At 44.4% G+C, this 20,076-nt stretch overlaps 1 protein-coding gene across 1 annotated transcript in view; it reads right to left on the reverse strand.

Annotated features, from left to right (window-relative positions):
- The window catches only part of LOC308610363 (protein WWC3-like), a gene marked incomplete at both ends in the record, with an annotated part of 50,319 nt that overhangs the window by 18,297 nt on the left and 11,946 nt on the right, over positions 1–20,076 (reverse strand). Inside the window, 10 exon segments of the mRNA XM_081259527.1 lie at positions 3,975–4,229; positions 4,371–4,443; positions 4,652–4,752; positions 4,882–5,050; positions 15,435–15,586; positions 15,983–16,150; positions 16,684–16,876; positions 17,939–18,025; positions 18,729–18,803; positions 19,672–19,792. Coding sequence (XP_081115653.1) covers positions 3,975–4,229; positions 4,371–4,443; positions 4,652–4,752; positions 4,882–5,050; positions 15,435–15,586; positions 15,983–16,150; positions 16,684–16,876; positions 17,939–18,025; positions 18,729–18,803; positions 19,672–19,792 — 1,394 coding nt within the window.

Below are 20,076 nucleotides of genomic sequence, written 5' to 3' on the forward strand. Positions count from 1 at the left end.
ATTGTGCCTTACACTAGTCATTGTGACACTCCCATTCTGCCAGTTAAAAATCTAATGGCAAGAGTTGGAGTTTTGTACAAGATCTGAGATCTATCAGTGCTACTATCTTCCTTGCTATTCTGCAGTGCCAAATACCCATACCTTACTGTCCTATATCCCTAAAAGAGTGACTTCTTTACTGTGAAAGATTTCTGCAGTGCATTCTTTAGTATCCCTGTACATCCTGACGCCCAGTATCTTTTTGCCTTTGCTTGGAATGAACTATAATATACATGGACTATGATGCCACAGGGCTACACTGAAAGCCCCACTTACTTTCCCCAGATATTAAAAGTGTACTTACAGGGAAGACCTTCAAGACGGCGGAGGAGTAAGACGTGGAGATCAACTTCCTCCCCAGAGATACATCAAAAATACATCTACCTGTGGAACAGCTCCTACAGAACACCTACTGAACGCTGGCAGAAGACCTCAGACTTCCCAAACGGCAAGAAACACCCCACATACCTGGGTAGGGAAAAAGAAAAAAGAAAAAACAGCGACAAAAGGATAGGGGTGGGACCTGAAACTCGGTGAGAGAGCTGTGAAGGAGGAAAAGATTCCATCCACACCCTAGGAAGCCCCTTCACTGGCGGAGATGCAGGTGGGCAGTGGGGTGAAGCTTCGGAGCCATGAAGGAGAGTGCAGTAATAGGGGTGCAGAGGGCAAAGCAGAGAGATTCCCGCACAGAGGATCGGTGCCGAGCAGCACTCACCAGCCCGAGAGGCTTGTCTGCTCACCCACGGGGGCCAGTGAGGGCTGGGAGCTGAGGCTCTGGCTTCGGAGGGCAGGTCCCAGGGAGAGGGCAGGGGTTGGCTGCGTGAACACAGCCTGCAGGGGGCTAGTGTGCCACAGCTAGCCGGGAGGGAATCTGGGAAAAAGTCTGGACCTGCATAAGAGGCAAGTGACCATTGTTTTGGGGTGTGCGAGGAGAGGGGATTCAGAGCACCGGCTAAACGAGCTCCAGAGACGGGCACGAGGCTCGGCTAATAGCGCAGACCCCAGGGACGGGCATGAGACGCTAAGGCTGCTGCGGCCGCCACCAAGAAGCCTGTGTACGAGCACAGGTCACTATCCACACCCCCCCTTCCGGGAGCCTGTGCAGCCCGCCACTGGCAGGGTCCCGTGATCCAGGGACAACTTCCCCGGGAGAATGCATGGCGCGCCTCAGGCTGCTGCAACGTCACGCCGGCCTCTGCCGCCGTAGGATCGGCCCGCATCCGTACCCCTCCCTCCCCGCACTGGCCTGAGGGAGCCAGAGCCCCCGAATCAGCTGCTCCTTTAACCCCGTCCTGTCTGAGCAAAGAACAGACACCAGAGGGCGACCTACGTGCAGATGCAGGGCCAAAGCCGAACCCCAGGAGCTGTGCAAACAAAGAAGAGAAAGGGAAATCTCTCCCGCAGCCTCAGGAGCAGAGGATTAAATCTCCAGTCAACTTGATGTACCTGCATCTGTGGAATAACTGAATAGACAATGAATCATCCCAAATTGAGGCGGTGGACTTGGAGAGCAACTGTAGACTTGGGGTGTGCTTTCTGCACCTAATTTCTTTCTGGTTTTATGTTCATCTTAGTTTAGTACTTAGAGTTTATTATAATTGGTAGATTTATTTATTTGGTTGCTCTCTTCCTTTTTTTATATATAGATATATATTTTTTTCCTTTTTCTCTTTTTGTGAGTGTGTACGTGTATGCTTCTTGGTGTGATTTTCTCTGTATAGCTTTACTTTTATCATTTGTCCTAGGGTTCTGTCTGTCTTTTAGTATCAGTTTTAGCACTTGCTATCATTGGTGGATGTGTTTTTTTGGTTTGGTTATGCTTTTCTTTCTTTCTTTTTTTATTTTTCTCTTTTTAATTACTTTATAATTTTTTCAATTTTTAATATTTTTTTAATTTTAATAACTTTCCCTCCCTCCCTCCCTCCCTCTCTCTCTCTTTTCTTTCTTTCTTTTTTTTCTCCTGAGCTGTGTGGCTGACAGGGCCTTGGTGCTCTGGCCACGTGTAAGGCCTGTGCCTCTGAGGTGGGAGAGCTGAGTTTAGTACACTGGTCCACCAGAGACCTCCCGGCTCCATGTAATATCAAACGGTGAAAGCTCTCCCAGAGATCTCCATCTCAATGCTAAGACCCAGCTCCACTCAGTGGCCAACAAGCTACAGTGCTGGACACCCCATGCCAAACAACTAGCAAGACAGGAACACAACCCCACCCATTAGCAGAGAGGCTGCCTACAATCATACTAAGTTCACACACAACCCAAAACACACCAGCAGACGTGGACCTGCCCACCAGAAAGACAAGATCCAGCCTCATCCACCAGAACACAGGTACCAGTCCCCTATACCAGGAAGCCTACACAGCCCACTGAACCAACCGTACCCAGTGTGGGCAGATACAAAAGACAACAGGAACTATGAACCTGCAGCCTGAGAAAAGGAGACCCCAAACACAGTGAGTTAAGCAAAATGAAGACAGAGACAGAGAAACACACAGCAGATGAAGGAGCAAAGTAAAAAACCCACCAGACCAAACAAATGAAAAGGAAAGAGGCAGTCTACCTGAATAAGAATTCAGAGATGGACTTAATTGATATTTATAGGACATTCCATCCAAAAACAACAAAATACACTTTCTTCTCTAGTGCTCATGGAACATTCTCCTGGATAGATCATATCTTGGGTCACAAATCAAGCCTTGGTAAATTTAAGAAAACTGAAATCATATTAAGAATATTTTCTGACCACAATGCTACAAGACTAGATATCAATTACAGGAAAAAATATGTAGAAAATAGAAACACATGGAGGCTAAACAATACACTACTTAATAGACAGAGATCACTGAAGAAATCAAAGAGGAAATTAAAAAATACCTAGAAACAAATAACAATGAAAACACGATGATCCAAAACCTATGGGATGCAGCAAAAGCAGTTCTAAGAGGGAAGTTTATAACAATTTAATCCTACGTCAAGAAATAAGAAACACCCCAAATAAACAACCTAAGCTTACACCTAAAGCAATTAGAGAGAGAAGAACAAAAAAACCCCAAAGTTAGCAGGAGGGAGGAAATCATAAAGATCAGATCAGAAATAAATGAAAAAGAAATGAATGAGAAACAATAGCAAAGATCAAAAAAACTAAAAGCTGGTTCTTTGAGAAGATGCACAAAATTGATAAACCATTAGCCAGACTCATCAAGAATAAAAGGCAGAAGACTCCAATCAATAGAATTAGAAATGAAAAAGGAGAAGTAACAACTGACACTGCAGAAATTCAAAGGATCATGAGAAATCACTACAAGCAACTATATGCCAATAAAATGGACAAACAGGAAGAAATGGACAAATTCTTAGAAAAGCACAACCTTCTGAGACTGAACCAGGAAGAAACAGAAAATATAAACAGACCACTCACAAGCACTGAAATTGAAAGTGTGATTAAAAATCTTCCAACAGGGCTTCCCTGGTGGCGCAGTGGTTGAGAGTCCGCCTGCCGATGCAGGGGACACGGGTTCGTGCCCCGGTCCGGGAGGATCCCACGTGCCGCGGAGCGGCTGGGCCCGTGAGCCATGGCTGCTGAGCCTGCGCGTCCGGAGCCTGTGCTCCGCAACGGGAGAGACCACAACAATGAGAGGCCCACATACCGGAAAAAAAAAAAAAAAAAAATCTTCCAACAAACAAAAGCACAGAACAGATGGCTTCAGGTGGCTTCACAGGACCAGATGGCTTAACAGGCGAGTTCTACCATTTAGAGAAGAACTAACACCTATCCTTCTCAAACTCTTCCAAAATACAGCAGAGGGACAAACACTCCCAAACTCATTCTACCAGGTTACCATCATCCTGATACCAAAACCAGACAAAGATGTCACAAAGAAAGAAAACTACAGGCCAATATCACTGATGAACATATGAAAAAATCCTCCACAAAATACTAGCAAAGGGCGCGCCGGCCCAAACGAGCCGGCCGGCCGGCCTGGCTCCCCTCCCCGGCCCCGACGGGCGGGCGGGCTGCCCTGAGGAGGCGGGGAGGGGAGGGCTGGGCCGGCCGGCGGGCAGACGACGATGCCGAACTTCTGCGCGGCCCCCAACTGCACGCGGAAGAGCACGCAGTCGGACCTGGCCTTTTTCAGGTTCCCGCGGGATCCAGCCAGATGCCAGAAGTGGGTGGAGAATTGTAGGAGAGCAGACTTAGAAGATAAAACACCTGATCAACTAAATAAACATTATCGATTGTGTGCCAAACACTTTGAGACTTCTATGATCTGTAGAACTAGCCCTTATAGGACAGTTCTTCGAGATAATGCAATACCAACAATATTTGATCTTACCAGCCATTTGAATAATCCACACAGTAGACACAGAAAACGAATAAAAGAATTGAGTGAAGATGAAATCAGGACACTGAAACAGAAAAAAATTGATGAAACTTCTGAACAGGACCCAAAACATAAGGAAATAAACAACAGCAATGCTCAGAACCCCAGTGCAGAAGAAGGGGGTGAAGAGCAGGATGAAGACATTTTACCTTTAACCCTTGAAGAGAAGGAAAACAAAGAATACTTAAAATCTTTATTTGAAATTTTGATTCTTATGGGAAAACAGAACATACCTCTGGATGGACATGAAGCTGATGAAATCCCAGAAGGTCTCTTTACTCCTGATAACTTTCAAGCACTGCTGGAGTGCCGGATCAATTCTGGTGAAGAGGTTCTGAGAAAGCGCTTTGAGACAACAGCAGTTAACACATTGTTCTGTTCAAAAACACAGCAGAAACAGATGCTAGAGATCTGTGAGAGCTGCATTCGGGAAGAAACCCTCAGGGAAGTGAGAGACTCTCACTTCTTTTCCATCGTCACTGACGATGTGGTGGACATAGCAGGGGAAGAGCACCTGCCTGTGTTGGTGAGGTTTGTTGACGAAGCTCACAACCTGAGAGAGGAATTTGTGGGCTTCCTGCCTTATGAAGCTGATGCAGAAATTTTGGCTGTGAAATTTCACACTACGATAACTGAGAAGTGGGGATTAAACATGGAGTACTGTCGTGGCCAGGCTTACATTGTGTCCAGTGGATTTTCTTCCAAAATGAAAGTTGTTGCTTCTAGACTTTTAGAGAAATATCCCCAAGCTATCTACACACTCTGCTCTTCCTGTGCCTTAAATATGTGGTTGGCAAAATCAGTGCCTGTTATGGGGGTATCTGTCACGTTAGGAACAATTGAGGAAGTTTGTTCTTTTTTCCATCGATCACCACAACTGCTTTTAGAACTTGACAATGTAATTTCTGTCCTATTTCAGAACAATGAAGAAAGGGGCAAAGAACTGAAGGAAATTTGCCATTCTCAGTGGACAGGCAGGCATGATGCTTTTGAAATCTTAGTGGACCTCCTACAAGCACTTGTTTTATGTTTAGATGGTATAAATAGTGACACAAATGTTAGATGGAATAACTGTATAGCTGGCCGAGCATTTGTACTCTGTAGTGCAGTAACAGATTTTGATTTCATCGTTACCATTGTTGTTCTTAAAAATGTTCTATCTTTTACAAGAGCCTTTGGGAAAAATCTTCAGGGGCAAACTTCTGATGTCTTCTTTGCAGCCAGTAGCTTGACTGCAGTGCTGCATTCACTAAATGAAGTGATGGAAAATATCGAAGTTTATCATGAATTTTGGTTTGAGGAAGCCACAAATTTGGCAGCCAAACTTGATATTCAGATGAAACTCCCAGGGAAATTTCGCAGAGCTCAGCACAGTAACCTGGAATCTCAGCTAACCTCTGAGAGTTACTATAAAGAAACTCTAAGTGTTCCAACAGTGGAACACATTATTCAGGAACTGAAAGATATATTCTCAGAACAACACCTCAAAGCTCTTAAATGCTTATCTCTGGTACCCTCTGTCATGGGACAGCTTAAATTCAATACATCAGAGGAGCATCATGCTGACATGTACAGAAGTGATTTACCTAATCCTGACACACTCTCTGCTGAGCTGCATTGTTGGAGAATCAAGTGGAAACACAGAGGGAAAGATATAGAACTTCCATCCACTATTTATGAAGCCCTTCATCTGCCAGACATCAAGTTTTTTCCTAATGTTTATGCATTGCTGAAGGTCCTGTGTATTCTTCCTGTGATGAAGGTTGAGAATGAACGCTATGAAAATGGACGAAAGCGTCTCAAAGCATACCTGAGGAACACTTTGACAGACCAAAGGTCAAGTAACTTGGCTTTGCTTAACATAAATTTTGATATAAAACACGATTTGGATTTAATGGTGGATACATATATCAAACTCTATACAAGTAAGTCAGAGCTTCCTACAGATAATTCAGAAACCATTGAAAATACCTAAGAGACTTTTAAAATAGGCTTTCTCTTATATTTGATATTTGAAAAAATCTGTAGGAAATTTGAAAATATCTTACAGAAAAGTTGTAAGGTGTACGTAGGCCACTTAATCACTGAATATCTTGACCTGTAGGCCTCCCATTGAGTACATTAGTCATTGATAATCTGCCTGTTTAAATGGCCCGTTTGAAGTCCCATGCTTTGGAGACCTAACTGTTCTTCCAGAAGATAGCATTGAAAGTACCATGTTACACTCTGTGTGATCTCTGCTAATGGCACTTTGAAATTGTATTAAGTCATTTTAGATATAACATTTGTCACTGTGGATCCAATTGTCAGGTACTTAGTTATCAGTTCTTGGAAGAAATAAATTTTGAGGAGGTATGGGAGGAAGGAATACATTATATAAAACATTACAATGAAGCTCATGACTGACCTTTGAATAGTAGGAATTTAAGTATGCTGTTAAAAATCTGTAAGGGACCGTTAAAATGATCAGACTGTAAGAGAAACGTGTGAGCTCACCAAACAAGGATTTCAGTGTAGATTTTGCCTTTATCAAATGAAGTTGAAGGAACAAGTTAAAGTTTGAATGGAAGAGCCTGCCATTGTTGTTCCACATCTGATTGTTGCTGTTTACATTCCTTTATTGAGCCTACATCTTCATAAGCTTTTTGACAGGTATATGTTGAACACTTCTGTTTCATGGTCAAGACAGGATCAGAGACCATGGATACTGACAACTGATTTGTCTGTTTTCTTCTGTCTTTTTCCATGACTCTATCTACTGCCTCATCTTGATTTACAAGCAAAACCTAGAAAACCTACAAAAATAAGTGTTTTGTGGTTTATCTAGGAATAATATAGAAAATATTGCTCTTATTTTTGGTGAAGAAAATCAATTTTGTATAGTTTATTTCAACCTAAATAAAATGTGAATTTTGTTTAAAGTTCAGGTACATTGTTTTTGATGCGGACAAAACAGATTCTTGTGGTAAATCTTTTCAAAAATATTTATCACCTTCACAATTGAAGATAAGGTCTTTTTTTTTTTCTTTTGGTGTATGGTTTACTACTTGGGGGAATAAAAAAGCCATTTTAATTGTGAAATTATTAAATGTAAGATTTATCTAACTTTTTAAGTATTATATGCTGTATGACCCCTGATATAAATTGTTAGTGTTTGCGTAATTGTTGCTGGCTAAAATGTAAATGAATGAATATTGCAAGAAAAAAAAAAAAAAATACTAGCAAAGATCATCCAACAGCCCATTAAAGGGAGCATACACCATGATCAACTGGGGTTTATCCCAACATACGCAAATCAATCAATGTGATAAGCCATATTAACAAATTGAAGGAGAAAAGCCATATGATCATCTCAACAGATACAGAAAAAGCTTTTCACAAAATTAAACACCGATTTATGATAAAAACACTCCAGAAGTAGGCATAGAGGAACTTACCTCAACATAATAAAGACCATATATGACAAACCCACAGCCAACATCGTTCTCAATGGTGAAAAAATGAAACCATTTCCTGTAAGATCAGGAACAAGACAAGGTTGTCCACTCTCACGATTATTATTCATCATACTTTGGAAGTTTTAGCCACAGCAATCAGAGAAGAAAAATAAATAAATGGAATCCAAATAGGAAAAGAAGACATTAAGCTGTCACTGTTTGCAGATGACATGATACTATACATAGAGAATCCTACAGATGTTACAAGAAAACTACTGGAGCTAATCAGTGAATATGGTAAAGTAGTACAATACACAATTAATGCACAGAAATCTCTTGCAGTCTTATACACTAATGATGCAAAATCTGAAACAGAATTTAAGGAAACACTCCCATGTACCACTGCAACAGAAAGAATAAAATACCTTGGAATAAACCTACCTAAGGAGATGAAAGACGTGTATGCAGAAAACTGTAAGACACTGATGAAAGAAATTAAAGATGATACAAACAGATGGAGAGATATACCATGTTCTTGGATTGAAAGAACCAACACTGCGAAAATGACTCTACTACCTAAAGCAAGCTACAGATTCAATGCAATCCCTGTCAAACTACCAAGGGCATTTTTCACAGAACAAGCATAAAAAATTGCACAGTTTGTATGGAACAACCAAAGACACCGAATAGCCAAAGCAATCTTGAGAAAGAAAAACGGAGCTGGAGGAATCATCAGGCTCCCTGACTTCAGACTATACTACAAAGCTACAGTAATCAAGACAGTATGGTTCTGGCACAAAAACACAAATACAGATCAATGGAACAAGATAGCCCAAAGATAAACCCACACACATATAGTCACCTTATTTTTGTTAAAAGAGGCAAGAATATACAATGGAGAAAAGACAGCCTCTTCACTAAGTGGTGTTGGGAAAACTGGACAGCTACATGTAAAAGAATGAAATTAGAACACTCCCTAACACCATACACAAAAATAAACTCAAAATGGATTAAAGACCTAAATGTAAGACCAGACACTGACAAACTCTTAGAGGAAAACATAGGCAGAACTCTCTATAACATAAATCACAGCAAGATCCTTTTTGACCCACCTCCTAGAGAACTGGAAATAAAAACAACAAACAAATGGGACCTAATGAAACTTAAAAGCTTTTGCACAGCAAAGGAAACCATAAACAAGACCAAAAGACAACCCTCAGAATGGGAGAAAATATTTGCAAATGAAGCAACTGACAAAGGATTAATCTCCAAAATTTACAAGCAGCTCCATATCAAAAAAACAAACAGCCCAATCCAAAAAATGGGTAGAAGACCTAAACAGACATTTCTCCAAAGAAGATATATGGATTGCCAACAAACACATGAAAGGATGCTCAATGTCACTAGTCATTAGAGAAATGCAAATCAAAACTACAATGAGGTATCACCTCACACTGGTCAGAATGGCCATCATCAAAAAGTCTACAAACAATAAATGCTGGAGAGGGTGTGGAGAAAAGGGAACTCTCTTGCACTGTTGGTGGGAATGTAAATTGATACACCCAATATGGAGAACAGTATGGAGATTCATTAAAAAACTAAAAATAGAACTAGCATACAACCCAGCCATCCCGCTACTGGGCATATACCCCGAGAAAACCATAATTCAAAAAGAGTCATGTACCATAATGTTCACTGCAGCTCTATTTACAATAGCCAGGACATGGAAGCAACCTAAGTGTCCATCAACAGATGAATGTATAAAGAAGATGCGGCACATATATACAATGGAATATTACTCAGCCATAAAAATATACGAAACTTGAGTTATTTGTAGTGAGGTGGATGAACCTAGAATCTGTCATGCAGAGTGAAGTAAGTCAGAAAGAGAAAAACAAATACCATATGCTAACATATATATATGGAATTAAAAAAAAACTCGTTCTGAAGAATCTAGGGGCAGGACAGGAATAAAGATGCAGATGTAGAGAATGGACTTGAGGACACAGGGAGGGCGAAGGGTAAGCTGGGACGAAGTGAGAGAGTGGTATGGACATACATACACTACCAAATGTAAAACAGATAGCTATGGGAAGCAGTCGCATAGCACAGGGAGATCAGCTCAGTGCTTTGTGACCACCTAGAGGGGTGGGATAGGGAGGGTGGGAGGGAGACGTAAGAGGGAGGAGATATGGGGATATATGTATATGTACAGCTGACTCACTTTGTTATACAGCAGAAACTAACACACCAATGTAAAGCAATTATACTCCAAAAAAGATGTTAAAAATAATAATAATGTTTTTAAAAAGTGGACTTAACATGATCCAGCTTTTCCTCATAAGTCAATTTTCATACAATATGTGGATTATTTGCTGTTGTGTTCAAACCCTTGATAGATAATCAGCAAGACACCCTGTACTTCTTTCAGAACTTAGCCTCAAAGGGACATAAAGCACCCAAAGAGTAATTACAATTTTGTGAGGCTAATGGAAAATACTTAGGATGTTTGGTATCTAAAGAAGGGGTTTCAATTGCTCTAGAAGCAATTTGGCTTTCCCTGCTCCTAAAACAAGAAGGCAAGTAAGGGGACTTCTAGGCCTTGCAGGCTACCAACGGAGCTGGATTCCAAATTTTTCTTTAGTGTCTCGACCATAAATAATTTGCCTACACAATACGAACCTGAACCTCTTGGTTGGGGAACAGACCATTGCGAAGCCTTTAGTTTCTCTAAAGGGCTTCCTGGCAAAGGCCCCAGCCTTGGGGCATCCAGACTATGATTTTCCCTTTTTTCTCTTTGTGCATAAAAACAAGGGTGACACACTAGGAATATTAACTCAACTGTAAGGCAGTCACTAATGACCAATAGGATATTACTGCCAGCAGCTAGATCCAGTAGCTAAGGGCCTTCCCCTTGCCTCCGAGCTGTCACAGCAATAGCTGTTGTTTGTCAGACAACATAGGAGACAGTCATGAGTCACCCTCTCACCGTCTTTGTTCCCCACTCCATGAAAACTCTACTAAACTCTCTTCACACACAACCTTATTCAGCGAGCCATTTAACTTGAGATTGTAATCATGAGACTGTATTCCTCTCACCAAACATAATTCTCCACAGGTGTAATGAACTTAGTCCAGTGACCTTGCTCCCAGAAGAATCAAAGAGCAGTAATGAAAAGTATGATTGCATTGTTTTAACTGACAGTATTTTATCTTAAGTATCAAATGGCAATAATGAAAAGTATGATTGCATTGTTTTAACTGACAGTTTTTTATCTTCTAGGATTGACCGTCAAGAAAGCCCAAAGGATAATCCTGACTTTATACTATGCACTCATGGTTCATATTTAAGAGGACCTCATGGAATGTACCAGGCTAGTAACGCTGTCATTTCTCCACTGTGTATCCTTGAAAATGGGCCCTTTCTAATGTCTTTTCTGCCCAACAGGCTGAACTAACAGCACGAACAAGAGCCTGCCTGTCATTTGGCAAAAGGAAAATCTGCTAACATTTACACAGACAGCCACTATACTTTTGGGGTGGCACATGATTTTGGTATGCTTTTGGAAAAAAAGAGGTGGGATTTTTAACATCCTCAGGACAGCCTACCAAAACTGGGAAACAAGTAGCAGAATTACTAGAGGCATTTCTGTTGCCATGTGCACTTGCTGTTACTAAGGCATGGGGCCATTCAAAGGCTGACACTGCAGAAGCAAAAGGAAGCTCTCTAGTCGATCATGCTCCCAAGACAGCAGCTCTGAAAAACGACACCAACCAACCAACCACTGTCTTTCCCTTTCAGCCACCCAGTAACCTTCCTGATATACTGCTGAAGTTTCAGGGAATGGTGTTTTCTGAAAATGGTTAAAGCTTTCAGAAAAAGGAAAAAGACACCTAAACACAGAATGGAGGAAGAGTCAACTAACAAAGAGCTGTGGACAGGTCCAAAGGGAAAGCCTATCTTTCTGTTTGGAGCTCAATATCCTATTTCACAATATATTTATGAGTTAACTCACTGGAACCCAGATAAGGTGGTATTACGAGGTAAACAATATTTTTCGAAGCCTATTTTACAATAGCCCAGAAGGTTTACTCAAGATGTGCAACTGTCCAAAATATAACCCAGGGAAGCATTTACACAGTTCTCAAAGAAATTTCCCATTACCTGCAGGTCTTTTTGAAATTTGGTATGTTGATTTTATACAAATGTCTCGCTCAGAAGGTTATCAATACATTCTTGTTATAATTTGAATGTTTTCACATTGGGTTAAGGCATTCCCGTGCAGAAAGGCCACAGTGCAGTAAGTAGAGAAATCAATTTTAGAAAGGGTGATACCTCTTTGAACAATCCCCTCAGAAATACATAGTGATAAAGGAACTCATTTTACTGGACAAATTATTAAGAAAATTTGCAAGATTTTTCCAACTACGCAGCACTTAATTGTGTTTATAATCCCTAGTCTTCTGGTTAGTAGAAAGAACAAATGGAACAATTAAAAAACAACTGGCTAAAATTATGGATGCTTATTCCTCACCTGGCCTAAGGCCCTTCCATTGGTTCTCAACCTCATATCCACCCCTCTTGGCAAACATCACTTCTCTCTCTTTGAGATGATCACAGGGAGAACAATGAGATTGAATGATGGACTATATTAACTTATATTATTAAAAGGAGACATATTACATCATGGCATAGGTTTAACTGCATTTTTCAAAGGATATTCTAAGCTTGTTTCTGAAGCATATCATAGTAATCTATCCTCAAGCGAAGATCAGATGCCCCATGACTTACAACCAGGAGATTACGTACATTGGAAAAGGCAGTATTTAAAAGACTACCTCCACCCTAGATGCAAGGTCCCTTATCAGGTGCTTTTAACTAACTCATGTGCAGCAAAACTGAAGGGAACTGACTCTAGGATTCATGTTTCCCACCTAAAAAGGGCTCCTGCACCAGACTGGTCTATAGACAGGGCTGATGACCTCAAACTCACCTTAAAGTGATGCTCCAATAGGAAAGAAACACCAACACCAGGATGAGAAGGTGACATCAGAAATAGACAGCTATCCCAACAGGCTGGACCTGACCCATACGGTTATTTACAACATTTTCTTCTTGGTTTCTTGGCCTTCTGCACACAAACCAAATGTTTTCCTATAATGGGCACAATTCTGTGCAAATTTGAGAAATCACTCCAAATGTTGGGACTATGGTCAATCACCTGCATCCAGTACTTCTGGGTTATCTTGCTGGGTTTCTCCACTCCAAGGGTCTAATTGGATGGCCCTCAGGAAATTTATTTTAGAAGAAAGAAATTATAGTTCTGTCAGGCCACTCCTGATATTACTAGATGGGACCCCCTCACTTGGCCCATCAAGCATACTTATTCTGACACTAGCCATAAATATGAGTTTTCCATTGAGGTCAGTCAAGCTCAGTCAGAACAATGAACTGAATTTCAATCAAAAGGTGTAACTTTTTAATTATTAGGAGGGACCCTCCCTCAGCTACGGGATGGATTTTTACGGCTGAAAATGGTCATCTAAGTTTAAAGACCTCCTTACGTTGGGAACAGTTAAATCACACTAAAAATCATCAGCCTGACGACACTAGTACATTATGAAAAATGGCAATATATCATTTCCCTTAAAGATAGTGATAGGTATGGAACAGACTGGGTCAGGCGACGAGAATACAGTGCATCGCACGTAATGGAACTCAATGGCTTTGTGGGTCCAATATACGGCCCTGGCTTCCACCAGGATGGCTAGGAAGGTGTACTTTAGGATTCCCTTGGGCTCAAGGCCACTTACGTAAAAATTTAGACATAAGTCCAGCAAATTTGCCATCAGTATGAGCCCAATGGGCCAAGAGATCTGTATCTCAAGGGTATGATTACTTAGCAGCTATTTTTGTGCCTTCAGTAGGTCTGGAAGATATAGTTTCCCACATCGAAGGCTTAACAGAATTCAGTCAAAAGACCTTAAATGATAGCAACCATGCTATTAGCCTACTGAATTCTGAAGTCTCTATGATGAGAAAAGTGGTGTTATAAATTCCTTAACTTGAGGTGCCTGGTTTCCTTTGATTAACTATAATCTCTCAATGTTCCAACTACATGGTTTTTGTTGCAAAACCCCTATATATCCTGGCTCCTCCCTTACCTCTTTGGAGCAGTCTCTCAGAGGTACCTGAGAGGGTGTCTCCCAGGCTATAGTCCTCAGAAAGTCTGCCAAATAAAACAGAATTCTCAGCTTTTAGAGTGTGTTTTTTTTTTTTTTTCAGTCAACAAAGCACAACGGAACAATGGAGGAATTTTGTACGTGGACTTTATACTCCATGTCATTGTTATATTTTCTGAGTATAACTCTACTGTTAAGTAAGAAAATGTGCTTGCTCTTAGATTTCTACTGAATTGTTTAGGAGGAATGTGTCATGATCTTGGATTAGTTTTCAAATGATTCAGAAGGAAAAAGAAGCTGGGTGCACATCCCACATGTATACACACAAAGAATGGAAATGTGAAGTATTAACAAAAGTGATTAGGGCAGGGCTTCCCTGGTGGCGCAGTGGTTGAGAATCTGCCTGCCGATGCAGGGGATACGGGTTCGAGCCCTGGTCCGGGAAGGTCCCACATGCCGCAGAGCAACTAGGCCCGTGAGCCACAACTACTGAGCCTGCGCATCTGGAGCCTGTGCTCCGCAACAAGAGAAGCCACCGCAATGAGAAGCCCGCACACCACAACGAGTAAATAAATTTATAAAAAAATAAAAAATAAAAAAAAGTGATTAGGGCATAATTTAAACGTTGGGGGAGGGGGAAATACCAAAAGTGTATCCCATGGCTGCTTACTCTGATTTGGGTCAATGACTGTAAATAAAAGTGTTATAAAGTAGAACAATCACAATTATTGGCAGCCTAATCCAAAGTAATTATTCCTGATGTAATGCACTTTAATCCACTTTAGAAAATGCCAAGGGAGGGACTGCATGTCCGCATTTGTTATGTGCTAAATAGTTTCGGAACAAAGATCTCCTCACTGGAGATACGGTGATGGGCACAACTAGGGTCTGGTGAACAGAAGGGCCAAATGGATGCTTCACTGCTCTTAATGTCAGAAACGGAGAAAACTGACAAGCGTCCAAAACGTTAGGGACCACAAAATACCCTGAGCCACACGCGGCCCTGAAGATGGCACATGAAGGAGTAAAAATCCACCCCGTTTAGTTGTCCACTTAATGGGTGAACTGTATGGTAGGGAGATTATATCCCAATAAAGCAGTTAATAAAGAAAAAAACAAAACTTAAAGGGCCCTATTGTATTCAATCTGGGCCGAGGGAGTCCCTCAACAGTCCCCCCCTTTAAGAGAAATTCGGGGAACAGAAGGAAAGGTGAAAAGCCTACGCGTAGAGCTGGGGTCAGTGTACTGCCCTCGTGCAGACTGGCATACGATCCCCCGTGAGGATCCCGACTTCTGGGCAAAGGTACCGAAGAGCCGCCGCACACATTCCACGCAGCGTGGCGTCTGACAAACACCCCGGCGGCCTCTCGCCCGAGGGGCTGCTGGCCACGCTCACCTCTCGGACACAGCCTCGGCCTGCTCCGCCCTGCGCTCCATCTCCACGACCTCCTCCTCCGTGTACTCCAGCTTCACCCGCTCCTCGGCCAGCTCTCTCTCCACCGCCTGCAGCTGGGTCGTGGTTCTCGCCAACAGCACCGTCACCGCGTCCTACAGGACCAAAGGGACGCTGCTAAGAAGCGGAAAGCGGGCGCCTGCACGGCCCATGGGGAGCATCCCTGCTGCCGGGCTGGTGGCCGTCCCCGGCTGCTCTCCAGCGGGAAGCAGCTCACCCCCGGGGCTGGCAGCAAGACAGTAACTTGGCCTTTCCATGTGGCTCTGAGGACTCAAATTTTAAGCAACCAACGCATCACTCATCATCATGAACATGTTGCATTAAAGAATATTACCATGAATGGCCACATCCATCACTATAGTCCATTTTTATTACTTCCCTTGAAACCCTGTTTCTTCGTCGCCACTGTGTTCTATTTAAGACTAAGTCTACACGCGTTTCTTAGAAACAATGGCCCCAGGAAAAGCCCCTCTTAAAGCCAGGCCACCTACTGACTCCCGAGAGGTGGCGGGCACAGGGTCCCAGGAGTCGCTGGGTCCCAGCCACTCGTCGTCCCGCCGGGGGGGGGGCTCGGGGCCGGTGAACACCTGCACCGAGTACCAGCGCAGCTGCATCTCGCTCGAACCATCGTAATCAGCCAAGTTAATCTGACCAATGCCCTGTGCGGTGTTTAAAAAAAAAAAAAAAAAAAGGCATAACAGGCCCTGAATGACTGCACCTTAACAACCAATGGGCATCAAGGTTACCCTTTAATCTTAAGCAGAAAGAAAGGAAAGTATTTCATTCTTACTAACAGGACTAAGGTAAAATGAAAGTAGTGTTAAAGTGGTGTTGGAGGATCCTAGGGAGGATGGCTCTCATGTTGCTTATTCAACTTTAATAGAAACTGCTAGGAAGGGAAGAAGGACAGAGAACAAAAGGTAACTCACAGTGAAGGAAATGGACACTTCAGGATTGGATCTCACCCAGACTCTGGCCTATATGTTTCCTCCCTTGCTGATTTTAATCTGTATGTTACTCTGAAACAAACTGTAACCAAACAGAAAAACAGACAGAAACTGAGGAAGAGAGACAGGAAGAAAAGCAGGATTGAGGGAGAAGACAGGAGGACAGAAAGACTGAGGCAGAGACTGACAAAAGAGAGGGGGAGAGAGGGGTGGAAGGTAGGAAAGAGAGGAGGAGGGTACCATACCAACAGTTCTCCCTGCAACTGAGGATTCACTGAGCACATGTATAACTGAAGGGACTTCAACATCACCATGTTTGAATGCACAGGGATTCTGAAAACTTCATTAAACGCCAAGGGGGCTTTCAATTCCAGAGCCTTAGAGCAGAATGTGTTTGGTGTGTCGGGGTCAAGCGAAGGCAAACAGATGCAGACGTGTCTGGAATCGAGACAGGGAGAAAAAAGCATGGACCACATACACGAACACCCCTGTATGTTACCCTTTGGATGTGAATAGGTAAAACTGCAAAGTCCTTTGGAAAAAGTCCTTTTCTCAACCAAAACAAAGTCCAAAGAACGGACCTACCTTTGGAGAGAAAAAAAAAAAAAGGAAAAGAAAAGAAAAAAATTAGCAAAAAGAAAACATAAAAATCAGCAATTATAACTTCAGGGGGAGTCAAACAGACTTTCTGCTTTCACCATCTTTGTGGCAAAACATCTGCACTGATCTCTGCACAGCCCCTTGGCTCCCTCTCCAAGCTCTGCCCGCCTTGCCTCTCAGAGCGCTTGCCCACCCAGGCACCCGCCGTGCTGGGCTCCCAGCCCTATCCACCCCCAGCGTGGAAGCCAGCACCCAGGAGAAGCTCCAGCATCGGTGGAGTGAAGTACAGCATCAGGGCGAACCCTCAGACGCTGAAAACCAGGCTGCTTCCAAGGCCTTCGGGAGACCAGTTTACAAAGACGACTCACGGAAAGGGAGGGCACCGTCGGGCCTGAACACCCATCACAGGTGGGTTCACCCGCCAGGGTGAGTGGGACCTCACATCCCCATCGGGCACCCATCTCCCCACTGGGGACAATACAGATTTCCTTCTCCCTGCTCGGACAAGGATGCCTGAGCCCAGCCTGAGGCCTCTTCAGGCAACTCATCAGATCGCAAGAGCTGAGTGTGGCTGTGTCGCCACCAGCCTTGTGACCAGGATGGACGTTTTCAGCCCCAACGCTGCCGATGATGGGCACCCAGCATTTTGTCAGCATGGCCACGGCACATAACCAGCCTGGCTCCAATAACTCCACCTGCCTCAAATAATAAACCAGCCTCTTCTTAAAACTTACAATCCTTTAGATTTCAGACAGACATTCCCTGGCGTTTTATTCTAAATTCAGGTTCCACGACAGTCTTTTCCCTCCCCAAACTGCCACGTGCAGCAGGTCAGCCAGTGGTGCCGTGTGGAGGACGGCCCGGGGGGAGGACACGGCCCCCACCGGCACGGGACCTTACATTTTGCAGTCTTCCTTCACCACCAGCCCGGCAAAGTTCTTCAGTTGGAGCACGTTCGCGAGGAGACACTCGCTGGCACTGTCGTGCCTAGAAACTAAAAGGCACATTCACAGACTGCAAATGCCCCACGGTGCAGAAATCCTGCTTGAACTACTGCAGCGGTCCTCACCCCACCCCAGGGGACCTGTGCAAAGTCTAGAGGCTTTCCTTACTGTCACACTGAGTGGAGGGGGGCTACTGCATGTAGTGGGTGGAGGCCAAGGCTGCTGCTCAACACTCCATGGGGCTCAGGACAGCCCCCAACCCAGAATGACCCAGCCCGAATGTCACGAGTGCCGAGAAACGCTAGGATGACAAGAGTGAGCAAAAGAAAGCTGCTGGGATGTGAACATCCTGCCTTGTTCATCTGAACACTGCTGGTTACTGCCTTTCTAGACACTGTAGCTAGAAACCAAAACGCTTAGTGTTGCACAGCACCTGGCTACCCCACCTCCGGCGGGAACTTTCCTGAGGGCCTGACTGTGCCCACGGGGTGAGCGTCCCCAGCCGTGACTCAGTGTTGGAGGACAGCAGTGGAGCCGCTCTTGCCCATCTCTCCTTCCCGCCACCGCTGTCCCTTCACCTGAGACCGCTGAGATGGGCCTGGGGGTACCCAGGCCAGGGAGCAGCACCCAGATCACGCGGGTCCCTCCATCCCTCCTGGCCTGTGTGTGGAGGTGTGAGTCGCCAGGCGGGCCCCAATCTACCCATCGTCTTTATGAGCAACAGGGAAGGAGTCTTCTGTACTCACAAAAATCCAACATCGATCTGGGGCCCCTCGTTACCACAAGCGTCTCCACGCACAGGCTCGTCAGCATCCTCACTCCTGAACACAGTCGGAAAGGCACCGTGTTACTCCGAGGGGGCCTGGTTACCTCGGGCTCGGCAGAAGCTCTCTCACACTAGGGGTGCTTCTTACTGAGAAGGGCTTTATTAAGTTGCGACATAAATAAATGCTTTAAGTGACAGGGCACGGCAGGTCCCCAGGATCCATGACGTCACCTCCCAGGGTACCTGCTGACAAAGTGGCCTTTTTGAGAAAATACCTCTCAAAACCACGTGATATTCACGACAAAGTTCAAAAACATACACTCTTAAAAGCTTTGCAGGGGGGACTTCCCTGGTGGTCCAGTGGTTAAAACTCCGTGCTTCCACTGCAGGGGGCGCGGGTGCGATCCCCGGTCAGGGAACTAAGATCCCGCAAGCTGAGCGGCGCAGCCAAAAAAAAAAAAAAAAGTTGGCAATAAATGAAACATATACAGGTATCTGAGCTGAAAACATGACATCAAAGGTCTCAAACAAAATAAAGCCCACAAGGGGTTTTGTCCTTGCAAAGTGACTCCTCCAGCTCAGGAAAGGGGACGGGGGGAACATCCATTTCTAGTGAACGTCCTTTCTAGAAAAGCAGGTCTCCCTCGCACACTGGTTCTCCTTTTCCGGCTCTACTGGGCTCACGCCTTCCAACCCCCGGGGCCGGAGAGAAAGCAGTCATCCTAGATGCCCGAAGCCAGGCCAGTCCCCAGACGCCACCTGGGACCAGAGGGGGTCCGTGGGGATGCTCAGGGCCCCTCCCACATGGAGAGAAGCCAGAAGAGCTGCACCCCGGAGACACACAGGGTGTCAAGCCAGACAGGTCTCAGCAGGGGTGCCTTCTGGGAAGTCAGCCCAGGGAGGCCAGAAGGTCAGCTTCTAACCTTTCGGTGGGAGGTTCAAACACGCCGCTGTCGCTGGCCAGCAAGTAATCGGACAGGCAGGTGGACACGCAGCGCACTCTCCGCTCCAGCCTCTGGGCGCTGTCTTCTCGGGGGGTCGTTGCTGCAGACGAGAGACACGGCCGGGCTCAGGAGGCAACAGTGCGGGAGCCCAGGGCAGAGCAGAGACAAAGGCACGAAGTGGCAGAGACAGGCCAGCACGTGTGCAGATGTGTGTTTACATGCACTCTGCTCCAGTCTTTTCTTATATTGGAAAATGGAACAAACAGGCTTCTGGCTACTTCTTTAAAAGCCCTTTAAATGATCATCAATCTCCCTTCACCTCCTTAATGAGCGCACAGGTCAGAAGGTGGCGGGAAGGCCCTTGGCGTGGCCCTTTGAGAGAGT

The sequence above is a fragment of the Mesoplodon bidens genome, assembly GCF_964165515.1.
Source record: "Mesoplodon bidens genome assembly, contig: HAP1_SCAFFOLD_403, whole genome shotgun sequence".
Taxonomy (NCBI): domain Eukaryota; kingdom Metazoa; phylum Chordata; class Mammalia; order Artiodactyla; family Ziphiidae; genus Mesoplodon; species Mesoplodon bidens.